This window comes from Heliconius melpomene, chromosome 5, assembly GCF_056956725.1.
Source record: "Heliconius melpomene rosina isolate 202511_hmr_F chromosome 5, ASM5695672v1, whole genome shotgun sequence".
Taxonomy (NCBI): Eukaryota; Metazoa; Arthropoda; class Insecta; order Lepidoptera; family Nymphalidae; genus Heliconius; species Heliconius melpomene.
Window position 1 is genome coordinate 4,995,145 of NC_140393.1, and position 11,758 is coordinate 5,006,902.

Sequence of the window (11,758 nt, forward strand, 5' to 3'; positions counted from 1 at the left end):
TCGTAGCATAATAACAATATTTTAAGTGTGAAATATACAGGCTGGAAGCGTCTGCGCTTCTTTTACGGGGCCAGTATATAGGATAAAATAGATCAGTGTGGCGCAATTACGAATAGATAACAATAACATAAACACTTACTACTACAAAAAGACTAATAAAGGTTAAACTACTTTGAACTTTGCCGCCAATACCTACGACTCGATTTTGTGAATGAAGCGTGTGCGGCGGTCTCGATTTGAACTCGCGCCACTTGATAACCACCCAAACGCTCTGACCTCGAAATTTTTTTGCATTTGTTACAACTTACTTAGAACTTTGAAATTTTCACAAATTTCCAAAGCTTACTTAGAACTTTGGAAACCGTCCAATCGCTCTAACCAAGTAAGCCATACGTTCTCATCATTGTTAACGACATAAATAAGTTATAATAAGCGTATAAGAATTTTGACGTATCTTTGGAAATTATGAAGAGTTTATTAATAACTATAATACTAATTTCATTCATCTAATGGTTTTAATTATTGGAATAAAAAAATATATATAATCGATATATAAAATAGAAATCGATTTTAGCTTTTGTTAGTTCTGTACTCACTCTGAATATCCGGTGGCCATGTTAATTTAAAAAGTTATCCTTTTCCGTTTTGTTGTCGAGAAAATGACGGGCTTTAGTAATAAGGTGAGAAGAAAAATTAGAAATTTATTGATATATAATAATTATACCTTTTCTTTTATATTTTCAAGACAAATAATGTTACGCTATTGTGTTCTAAGTGTTATTTTTATTGTTAAATGCATAATTGCTCACATATCGTGATGTACACGTGCGTGCTTGTGAAGTTGCGGTAAACTAACATGAGGATACATTGTAATATTGAAATTTATCATATTACTTTTCTTATTCTTTTTACAATTAACTTCTATATGTCTTCTTATATGTACATTTTGTAAAAATATAATATGAAGTTTGAATATTTAAATGTTTTATTTATTGAGGTTAGAATTGTAAAAGCCCAGTGTGTTGTTATATATTAGTCTCATGCTTTATTTAATATTTTAGGCCATAGTAATCGATGGCCGCGGCCACCTTTTGGGCCGTCTGGCTGCAGTGATTGCAAAAGTACTTCTTGAGGGAAACAAAGTTGTTGTTGTAAGATGTGAACAACTCAACATCTCAGGAAACTTCTTCAGGTAGGAATAACATTAAGTAACTTTCAATTAATTTGAAGCTTAATCGTTTTCGTATGATGTTTATTTGGGTAATTTGCGACTGAATAACTGTGTTGCAAACATTTATAATGTCTGATTGATATGAAGTACAAGTCTTTTTATATTTCATGACATTACCAAATTTCAATAGTTTTCTTTTATGATAGGAACAAACTGAAGTTTATGTCATTCTTGCGCAAACGCTGCAATGTCAACCCAGCCCGTGGTCCATTCCACTTCAGAGCACCATCAAAAGTTTTGTGGAAAACTGTCAGAGGTAATTATTATATTATTATGTATACTTAACCTTACTTTAGCCTTACACTTTATCCCGAATATAGCAGAGGATAGACAGAAGAACCTTACTCTTGAGCTACTTTCCAATTTACTAAACAATGCATGTTGAGTGGCGGAATTCAATACTGGGCTTGTTTTAATATCCAAGAATGAGCTCATGCAATTATACAAAGCTAATGATTTATTTCCTACATTATTTGACAAATTTATGATAAACAATATAATATATGAAGCTATATGACCATATATTAAATTATATATTTTTTTCAAGAACTTATTTTAATTTTAATATAATATCTTTACTAAGGCATGATCCCACACAAGACTGAAAGGGGAAAGGACGCCTTAAGAAGGCTCCGTGCATATGATGGTTGTCCACCTCCATATGACAACCGTCGTCGTGTCGTTGTACCTGCAGCACTCCGTGTTTTCTGCCTGAAGCCTGGACGTAAGGTAATAAACATATTTATTGATTTAATCTAAAAAATTTTACTGGAGCTTCATAAGAATGTAAGGCTTCCATCAGCGAGGTTCCTTTGGATACGAAAATATCCCTGCCCTGGTCCAACAACCTGTCATGCTTACAGTTGTAGGCTTGTGCCCTTGCACCACAACTGGTCTTGATTTATGGTTTTTCTTAAGTGTATGGATTAAAATTTACAAATTATTTATTATCATGCTGGGAGATGCATCTAGATGTGAGGACAATGAGTGTAGGTTTGATTTCAATGGAAATTAGAAAAAATATTTTAATATCTGTTATTGGTAAACGAAGTGTACTTTTGCCACTCAACTCACAAGGGTCACAAGGGTCACAGTTGTGATGGTAAAAAGAACAGATTGTATTAAAACTAGAAAATTCCTGCTGACCCTGCTACTTGCAGAATAAACCATGAAATTATATATTATTTATGGAATTAGCATTAACAAAAATTTACATACCAATCAATGTATTACATTATATTTTGAGTGATTTACATTTTATATATAATTTTTACACTTGTCCATTTTTTACTATATAATTTAATTTATGTAGTTCTTTTGAATGATGTTACATACATTGGGTAATTTGCTGCTGAAATATTTTTTTGTTGAAATATGTATCTGGCTATTATTTAATATATTTTTAATTTAAATATATATTTTTTTATATTTACGTATTGTTATTTTGCATTTACAGTACTGTCACGTTGGCCGTCTTTCCCACGAGGTTGGATGGAAGTACCGTGACGTTGTCCGCAAACTGGAGGACAAGAGGAAGTTCAAGACTATCCATAAAGTTTCCTATGAAAAGAAACTCAAGGTATGTTTATAATACATTTTTTTTTTTGGTATAAATTTTATAAGACTATTTAAGCATATCTTATTATTATTTTTAATAATTTTGGTACTAAAATTTATATAAATTTAAATGATGATTAACAACTTACCTACATTATTTGATGTTTATGAAAAGAAAACTTAACTGATTTGAAATTTACTCTAATTGAATATTTTTTTAATTAATTGATATTAACACAATGTTCTCTTCTTATTCAGAAAATCACTAAGGAAGCCGGTGAGAAAGTAGCGAAGGCAACAGCTCCCTTCAATGCTGTCATGCAATCCTATGGATACAATTAGGACTAAGGAAACTATATAAAAAATAAACCTTTGGTTGCCCAACTCTCGTTTTTTTTAAACCTAACTTGTCCCACAAAATACATGCATTAGGGTCCCAAAAATTAAAAAGTTATTTTTTCAAACAAAATAAATAAAATTTTCGTTTTAAAATAAAACGCATTTGTAAAGTATAACATAAACACGCACACACTTACCTATAAAAGCGGCCACGTCGCACAAGTATGTGTGCGTCACACGAAATACACGTATGGTTAAAAATCTTGAAATGAAAAAATATCCTACGTCCAAACTATTGAGGTACCTTGATACATTTCTTTAGTTCTGGGTTTGAAATATTTTACCCTATATGCAGTTTCAGTAAAAGAAGCGCTGCCTTTTCCACCCTGTATATAGGACACATTGCTACATATTAAATGTTATTGAAAATAATATAAGCACTAGTTCTTTTTAATATTGTACCATTGAAGATGAAGAAATCAATGATAAAATAATGATCGAAATTAGGATTTAAATTTTGCTTGAATATATTGTATAAGTTAAGTCGTTTTTGTTGTTCAACAATCCAAACTTAGTAAAAAGAAAGAATCATGTCGTTTTTGTTGTTCAACAATCCAAACTTAGTAAAAAGAAAGAATCATATTCATAACAACACCATAGTTTAAATAAAATGTAGTATTTAATTAAATACTAAACTTTTTTTAGCTTCACCTGTATTCCAAACACAGTAAGGTAGGCAGAGGGAACCTACTGATAAGATACGCCGAATTCTAGAGACAATGTCACGCAATGTGTTGATTGGTGGAACTCAACGCTGCAACACCAGAACGAGAGTCATACTTTGTGCCTCTGCGCCACGACTGGCGAGTGGCGAATTTATATACTTATACTAGCGGCCCGCCTGCGGCTTCGCCTGCATGAACTACGTTATTATTAATTTCTGTCTCCATGAGTACCTACGTCCTATAAGTGACGTCCATGCAAAATTTCAGACTCCTAGCATTTGTAGTAACGAAGTTTCATACAAACTTTCAACCCCAAAAACAACCCCTTAGACGACGAATATTGCAAATTCCCGTCTTAGCGTGCACCTACGTCCTATAAGTAACTCCTATGCAAAATTTGAGATTCCTAGCACATGTAGTTTCTGAGATTTCGTGATGAGTGAGTGACCTTTCGATTTTATATATATAGATGATTTTAATACGCATAAGTACTTAAGTATATAAATAGCAGTAGCTTTCGTTGACGTCATAGAATTTCAATTTACGGACCCATATCCTGCTCCAGTGGGTTATTAGATCAGATAATTATTTGACGCGCGCGACAAATTTTCTTGTGCAGCTGTGTCCTGCGATAAAGCGCGAATGGAAGGATTATAGTGGAACTGAATGTTTTAATACTTTGTAAGAAAACCAGAGCAAACCATATGTAAAGTCACTCTGTTCTTCATTTTCCTCGCGCTCTGATGAGGATTATAGAATAGAGAATTTGGGTGGTGAGTGAGCCTTGACACCAGAATTAAGAAATGAAAATATTAAATATTTCATTCCCTCGAGTGGGAGTCTAAGCGTGTGATCGTAAACCTATTACGTTACAGTCACATAGATAGAATATTGTCTCTAAAGTGAGAATGTTCATTAGAACATGAAAGTACCTAATTCAGACCAATACGGGCGAAGCCGCGAGCAGGTCGCCAGTATTTAATATAACAGCATAACAGTCATTATCTTATGTGCCAAAAATGTATAAGAGTAAGCGACAAATTTTGTATCCATATCAGTGATAGCTATTTAATAATACAATCCATGTCCAAGTATCAAGTTTCACAATCCTTGTCCACAAGCCTCAACGATGGTTATTTGAAAATTGAAATCCGTTCTAGCGTTTAATAGCAGTTCAATCGAAATGGTCCCTCAGCAGTATAAAAGCCAGCACTGGATCTTCCAAAGCATCAGTACAAGCTCAGCTTCCTTTAGTTAACCATCAAGTAAAGTAAAAGGAAACACGACAGCAGCACAGATACTATGAATAAGTGGCGTTTACTACTCTTCTCGGTTTTCGGCCTCCTACAAATAACAACATCAGACCGCAATTTTATTGATGGAAGGTACTCGTGTTGCGATCATTCCCAGCGACACTCTGAGGCAGATACTAGGATCATTTCATATGAACCATATCGTGTGTACAGAAATGTACCTGATGTACAGCAGCGAAAATTATTAGACAGCCCTTTATCAGTGAGAGAACAGGATATAAAGTCATCCACTCGTAATTTCCGTCAACGAGGACTACTCTCTCAGGATCGTTCCAATGAGCGTCATGCTTACGAGAGACGCTTTTCCAGAGAAAGGAATTACGATTTTAACCACTCTGAACGAGATGAAACGCGACAAGATAGATTGGAAAGGAATCGTGATGAATTAACTTCTCGATTTGTGGATGAATCTCGTTATTCTTACAAATTTAATGATGGAGACCGAGTTAATCGTGAAAATAAAAATATGAGATATGTTAATAATAATTATGTGGCTGATCGAAGGAACCTCGAAAAAGAACTTAGAAACAATGAGAGATTCGTAAGAGAACGAGAAAATTCAGAAGAATTAATAATAAATACCCGTAGAAACTCTGATAGCGTGTCCAATAGTAGATTACAACCTACGTCTAGGAACACTGATACAATTAGACGAGAGGACCAGAGACTTTCCAGAAGAAATACTCAAGTATGTAACCGTAGTGTTACAGATGAAAATTTACGCTTGGTTCGAGAATCCACTCGGATCGAAGAAAATCAAGTCGACCGAGTGATTTCCCGACGAAATTTAGATTCAAGACACAGTACTTCTGAAAAGTTACGAAACGAGAGAAATGAAAATAGAAAGCGGAGTTCTCCCTTAGATTCTGAACGATTGTTAGATGTTCGTAGACAAGTACTTACACAATTAAAAGCCATGAATACAATTGTAGGACATATCAAATACTCTAAAGAATTAAATGAAATATATGACAGAGATTCTAGAATTATTTCAAGAGGAATACGAAATGTCAGAGCAACTGAAACCCGTGGAAATAGGCAAATTATTGAACAAAGTCATAGACACGAGAGAGACGTCAATACTATTCGCACAAAACAAAATAATCGAGAAATATCTGAGATTAGAGAAGAAAGAAATGGACCTCATGAATATAGAGCACAGGATAACTTCGACTATAGACAAAATAGAGACCAAAATACTATTCGGAATATGCAAAGAATTCGTGGATTGACTGATGTTCGATCTGAAAAAATGGTTGAAAGACGCGATTACGACAACGATAGGGACAGGTCTAGGAACTTGTTATTGCTTGTTAGATACAGATATAGCGGATCTGATGATTCTACAAATAACAGAAATAGAATTCTCGAGGACAACAGACATGACCTACTCAATACCAGACGCGAGGAACTAACACGTCCACAAATTAACATCAGACTCGAAAATAATATTCTTCGTGGAAACATTAATAGAGATGTTAGATTTAATATTAAGCGACAGGATACTGCTATGACCAACAACCGCAATGAAAGGAATAATAGAGAATTAACTGGTACTAGACAAGAAAGAGAGACACTTCGTAGGGATTATAGAGTCAATAGATACAATATTATGCAGCACGCAAGATACTCCTCTAGACTCACAGATGTTCACAATAACAAATTGGATCAATATTTTACTGATGTCATACGTGAAGAATATATAATTCGTGAGGACAATAACAGGCAAGCTAGACGCATCATTAGGCAACTAGTAAGGGATGTTTCCAGGATTAACATACGCAATGAAGAAAGACGTGATCTTGATGATGCTAGACGTGAGAGAGGAGCAGTCAGTGAAAATAATAGACAATATACCCTAAATGCCAGACAAAGCTCCGCGGCAACACTTCGCACGGTCAATACTTCAAAAAGATTAAAGTTAGAAAATTTACAAGAAAAACGAGTTTTTAGACAACAGGAAAGACGACATAGTAATAATCGAGACAACCTTCTAGATTCCAACCGAAAAGCACAAAGAATGCACAAAAGGCAAGATATTAAACAAGTAGATGAATCTGAGTTACGCATAGTTAATACATTAAATAACGATGATAGAACGTATGACAGGATTAGGCAAAATTATAGGGATGATTCTAGGACTCTTTCCAGAGGAATACGAAACGTCAGGACAACTGAAATCCGTGGAAGTGGACAAATTATTGAACAAAATGATAGACGCGAGAGGGACATTAATATTATTCGCACCAAACAAAGTATCCGAGAAATATCTGATATTAGAGACGAAAGAAATGGACCTCGTGAATATAGGGCACAGGACAATTTCGACTATAGACAAAATAGAGACAGTTACCGAAATATTATCCAGGATATGCAAAGAACTCGTGAATTGGCTGATATTCGATCTGAAAAAATGGTTTTACGTGAAAGACGCGATTACAACGGTAGAGACAGATCTAGGAACTTGTTATTGCTTATTAGATACAAATATAGTGTTTCAGATGATTCTAGAAATAGCAAAAATGCCTTTAGAATCTCCAGCAGGAATATTCAAACACCTTATGATGAAGAACATATCAATAGAATCTACGAAAGGACACATCGACGTGAATTGCAAAGAGTAGGCAACTTACCTTTTAGACGAAACGAAAGAGACGACCAACAATTACATCGCGATCGCAGAGCCCAAACAGTAGAAATTTACCGGACAAGAGAAGATAATGAAAGAACTGATAAATTACGAATTGTCCAAGAAAGACTAAGCATAAGAACTTATCGCGATGAACCTAAAATGGCAGTTCGTGGCGAAGAATCACGTCGAACTAGGTCGCAAAGCGTAACTGAAAATGGTGAAAGTAGAGTGAACCGCGAGAGGCTCTTCAAAACGAGAACTATTCCAGGAGAACGATATAGCGAGGACCGCGATGCGAGACGAGACTTGAGGCAAATTTCAGCGATCGCAGGAAACCGATTTGAAACCTCTGAGAGAAATATTCGATTTGTTCCCATTACATATAAACCAGACACTGTTACATTTGAAATGAAATGGCAATACTTGTTCTATGCTCTACAAGCTATGTACGTAATCAGCCTCCTTACAAAACTACCTAAGCTTGAAGAAGGTAAAAGTAAATTAAGGTATGTTATATTGGAATATTTTAAATTCATTTTACATTTAATATCGACAGTCGTAGCTCAGGGGCTCAAGCATTCGAGTGTAAACGCAATAGATTGTGGGTTCGATTCCTACTAAAGGAAATAAAATTTATAATACTTTCATTTCTTCGCTCTGTTTACAAGGCAAGGTGCGGCGATGAGCGCCGCCACTCAACACGCAATGCCTCCATAATTCGACGGAAAGTGGGGAACGGAGTGTCTTGACACTAAGTTTGATGTGCCTACTCTCTGTTTGAGGGGTACAACTTTAAATAACCCCAGCATTTTTGATGTTTCCTCACCATCGTTAAAACTCTATGATCAGTTTCACACACCAATTCTAAATTCTAAATTCATGCTCTGCATTTAATGTACTGCACACTTCATATTTGGCATTTGGAACTCAAACCATTTCACTTATTTTTAAGCTCTACTAAATTAATGTAGACTACATGTAGTACATTCACTAGTTGTAATGGCATGTATTTATTATTCTATATCTTAATTACAAATAAATTCTTGTTTCAGAATTATAACTTGGCTGACTCCCACAAAAAGCTTGAAGATGGAATAAGCAACTATCGAAACATAAATATTAATTTAGAGAAAATGTACTCAAGTTATGTAATTAAAATATTTTATCTTGTGTAATAATAAACAAAAATGCTAATATATAATTATATCTTCATTTATTGTTTTTTATTCAATTAATAACTAAAAATTATCAAAAAAATAGTTAAAACATTCAAAACTTAAGGTTTAGATAAATGTAACTTAAAAATCAAATCTTGATCTTATAATCTATTTAAAGATCCAAGGTATCAGTTTTCTTTTTATTCTGAGCTTCATACCACGCCTTGGAAATCATTCTCTTCATTTCATCATCACCAGTGTCATACCTAAAAATAAACATATAATTTTTAATATGCAATAAATATTATTTATCAAAAGATAAAAACTCATCATAAGTAGGTTTAAAAAATCACAGGAGAAACAGCATTAAGAATACAAAACGGACAGGAACTCTTTCCTGATATCTCTATATCAATAATTATAAAAAACATAAAGATTCCAGAAGAACATCACATAACATGCTAGAAGTGAGCTTGTCTCTACTAGTAATATTTTAAATGTACTTTGAAATGTACTATATCTAATGTAGAATTTTAGTACAGTGGAAAAGCAGTAACTACAATAGTTGTAGGTTCATTTTCCTTCATGGTAATTAATTATTTCCATTTTCCTTCTTTTGTAATAGAAAGTTTATATTTTAAGTTTTAATAACTGGCAGTGCCTATCTCACCTTGCCTTGCTCTATGTGGGATACAATCATGTTGTATCCCACATAGAGCAAGGCAAGGAGCTTCAATAAAAAATTATAAATTGAAAGAGAAATGTGGGCCCAATAATTACAACCAGTTTTTAACTATTCCTATGTTATATATTAATCAAATTATAGAGTGAATGTAGCAGATGAGAAATAATTTGAACTCTTGTATAAAATCATTTTTTTTACTCTACTAAAGAGCAACACTCTTTGCATGTTGAGCCAAGTTGAATCTCCTGCCTCAGCAGTTAAAATACTTTACTCACATATTCTTCATTAGGCTCGTAATAGATTCTTGCGGATCTTTCTTTTCCATATCATCAGTTTTGAACTTGTTGCTTCGTTGATCTTCAAATTTCTTTTCAATTTCAGTCATGTGAGACCACTTTGTGTTGGGTTGTGATTTAGCAAGAAAGATAACTACCATGTCTGAAAACAAATTATATTTATAAATAACTATCAAGCAAATAAGGGGGCATTATGAAGCAGTGGTAGTGTTAGACTGTAAATGTTACAGTTGGGGATTAAGTAGTAGTAAAGTAGGAAATGTAGTGTTTTAACATTAGTTTCTATTTGCCTACTCTGCTATGCAGGAAAAAGGGTGATCATTTATAAGCATCTATCTAGCACCAATAACAAAATTTTTAATTTAAACTTAGTGATTTTATAAAGAAATTAGAAAAGAATCGTTTATTATACCATATATATAAAATTTAAATTGAGTCATTTAAAAAAACCTCATACCTGTTTTTTGTTTCCAATGACTTTCACTGACATTGATAGAGTACAAAAGCTTATTAATAATAAGCAAATAATCTTTGTTATCCAAGTTTTCAACATGAAGTTCCATAGACTTTTCAGTTAGTTTACAGTACACTTGTTCTTTTGGTATATTCTGTACATCTTTTAGAGTCACAAATACTTTTATGAATTTGTCCGATTGATCCCAACCTTTAAATTAATGATTTATGTGTTAATTTGGTTGTTCAAGTATTAGTTAATATTTTAATAATGAATAAGCCAAAAATTTTATTTTATCAAATACATAATATATATTAAATGTCCACAGATCATAAATAAAAATACTGCTAATAAATCTTAATTTTAAAATTATATGTATAATTAAAACATATCTTTAGGGTTACATAAATTAAACGATATAAGGTACATTTTAACTATGCATATAAATATAAAAAAAATCCCAAAAAGCAAACATTTAAAAATTTCCTATTACCATATCCATTTAATTTAATTTGATATCTTTTAGGTGTATGAGATGTAGTTGGTGCAGGGGACACTTCCACTGCTGTTTCTTTTGCATTTTCTTTCAAATTAATCAATTCTGTTTCAATCTTTCGTATTTCTAACGACAGAATATCTTGAACTTTTTTGCGTTTGGCTTGTTTTAATAATTCTTTGAGTTCATCAACGTCACTACGTAGCTGTGAAAATTAAATATATTTAGTGAGATTTTAAATCGAGATATAAAATCTGTTAGAAAGAATAATTATATGATTACATTTCTTAAATACTTACTTCGTTTATTTTTGCCGCAGACATAGTAAACCAAGATCAGATAAATTGATGATGTTACAACAAAAGATCTTTATTTTTTATAAAGACGATGCTAGGTCGAAATGAAATATATAGCTTGAATACGTTTTTTTATGAAACATAAAACTTCATAAATTTATTAAATATTACCGAGTCACGAAAAACACGTTAGCTTTTGACAGTTTAATAACAATTTGACATACATTGACAGCCATTTGATAGGGAATAACTTCTCGTTGTTTCTAGAATAAATTCGTTCAGAAGTAAATTATTTTATAGATAAAAAAATACATCTAACAAAAAATATATTTGATAAAAATAAAACAATTTAAGAATATTATATATATCTTGTGTGGCTTATGCATTTATACCATTAGAAACAAAAAATATCACTTTCCAAAAGACGTCTACTTTTTTATTTCATATAATTATGTGGCTTACTCCCAGTGGTCACATGGACATAACTATTTATTGTAAATGACCACAATCTAAGTAACTCTCACTGAAAGTATAGTGAGTTACATCAAAAATGAATGACGTGATGTGAATATCGAGG

General features: G+C 32.9%; 3 protein-coding genes across 3 annotated transcripts; 2 read left to right on the forward strand and 1 right to left on the reverse strand.

Moving 5' to 3' along the window:
* Positions 1-552: 552 nt before the first annotated feature.
* RpL13A (ribosomal protein L13A) lies at positions 553-3,172 on the forward strand. The gene is made up of 6 exons (XM_085185633.1): positions 553-680; positions 1,062-1,192; positions 1,378-1,487; positions 1,815-1,960; positions 2,688-2,810; positions 3,047-3,172. Exons 1-6 carry the CDS (start codon positions 660-662, stop codon positions 3,128-3,130), a joined length of 615 nt encoding a protein of 204 aa, XP_085041759.1. The 5' UTR covers positions 553-659; the 3' UTR covers positions 3,131-3,172.
* A 1,789-nt stretch (positions 3,173-4,961) lies between these two features.
* On the forward strand, positions 4,962-9,009 carry LOC146538997 (uncharacterized). The gene is made up of 2 exons (XM_085185514.1): positions 4,962-8,303; positions 8,850-9,009. The coding sequence occupies exons 1-2, from the start codon at positions 5,155-5,157 to the stop codon at positions 8,893-8,895; spliced, it is 3,195 nt and encodes a 1,064-aa protein (XP_085041640.1). The 5' UTR covers positions 4,962-5,154; the 3' UTR covers positions 8,896-9,009.
* LOC146538998 (calcyclin-binding protein) lies at positions 8,994-11,404 on the reverse strand. The gene is made up of 5 exons (XM_085185515.1): positions 11,185-11,404; positions 10,883-11,090; positions 10,393-10,599; positions 9,915-10,077; positions 8,994-9,220 (listed from the first exon to the last, which is right to left on the reverse strand). Exons 1-5 carry the CDS (start codon positions 11,206-11,208, stop codon positions 9,127-9,129), a joined length of 696 nt encoding a protein of 231 aa, XP_085041641.1. The 5' UTR covers positions 11,209-11,404; the 3' UTR covers positions 8,994-9,126.
* Between the last annotated feature and the right edge of the window lie 354 nt (positions 11,405-11,758).

What these genes read in the sequence shown, in the direction of transcription:
- RpL13A (XM_085185633.1), top strand. Translation starts at nt 660, where the DNA reads ATGACGGGCTTTAGTAATAAG. An exon ending in TGACGGGCTTTAGTAATAAG is followed by an intron (nt 681 to 1,061) that starts GTGAGAAGAAAA and finishes TTAATATTTTAG; the next exon opens with GCCATAGTAATCGATGGCCG. An exon ending in GCCTGAAGCCTGGACGTAAG is followed by an intron (nt 1,961 to 2,687) that starts GTAATAAACATA and finishes TTGCATTTACAG; the next exon opens with TACTGTCACGTTGGCCGTCT.
- LOC146538998 (XM_085185515.1), bottom strand. Translation starts at nt 11,208, where the DNA reads ATGTCTGCGGCAAAAATAAACGAA. An exon ending in AATTAAATTAAATGGATATG is followed by an intron (nt 10,600 to 10,882) that starts GTAATAGGAAAT and finishes ATTAATTTAAAG; the next exon opens with GTTGGGATCAATCGGACAAA. An exon ending in ACGAGCCTAATGAAGAATAT is followed by an intron (nt 9,221 to 9,914) that starts GTGAGTAAAGTA and finishes GTTTATTTTTAG; the next exon opens with GTATGACACTGGTGATGATG.
- LOC146538997 (XM_085185514.1), top strand. Translation starts at nt 5,155, where the DNA reads ATGAATAAGTGGCGTTTACTACTCTTCTCGGTTTTCGGCCTCCTACAA. An exon ending in GAAGGTAAAAGTAAATTAAG is followed by an intron (nt 8,304 to 8,849) that starts GTATGTTATATT and finishes TTCTTGTTTCAG; the next exon opens with AATTATAACTTGGCTGACTC.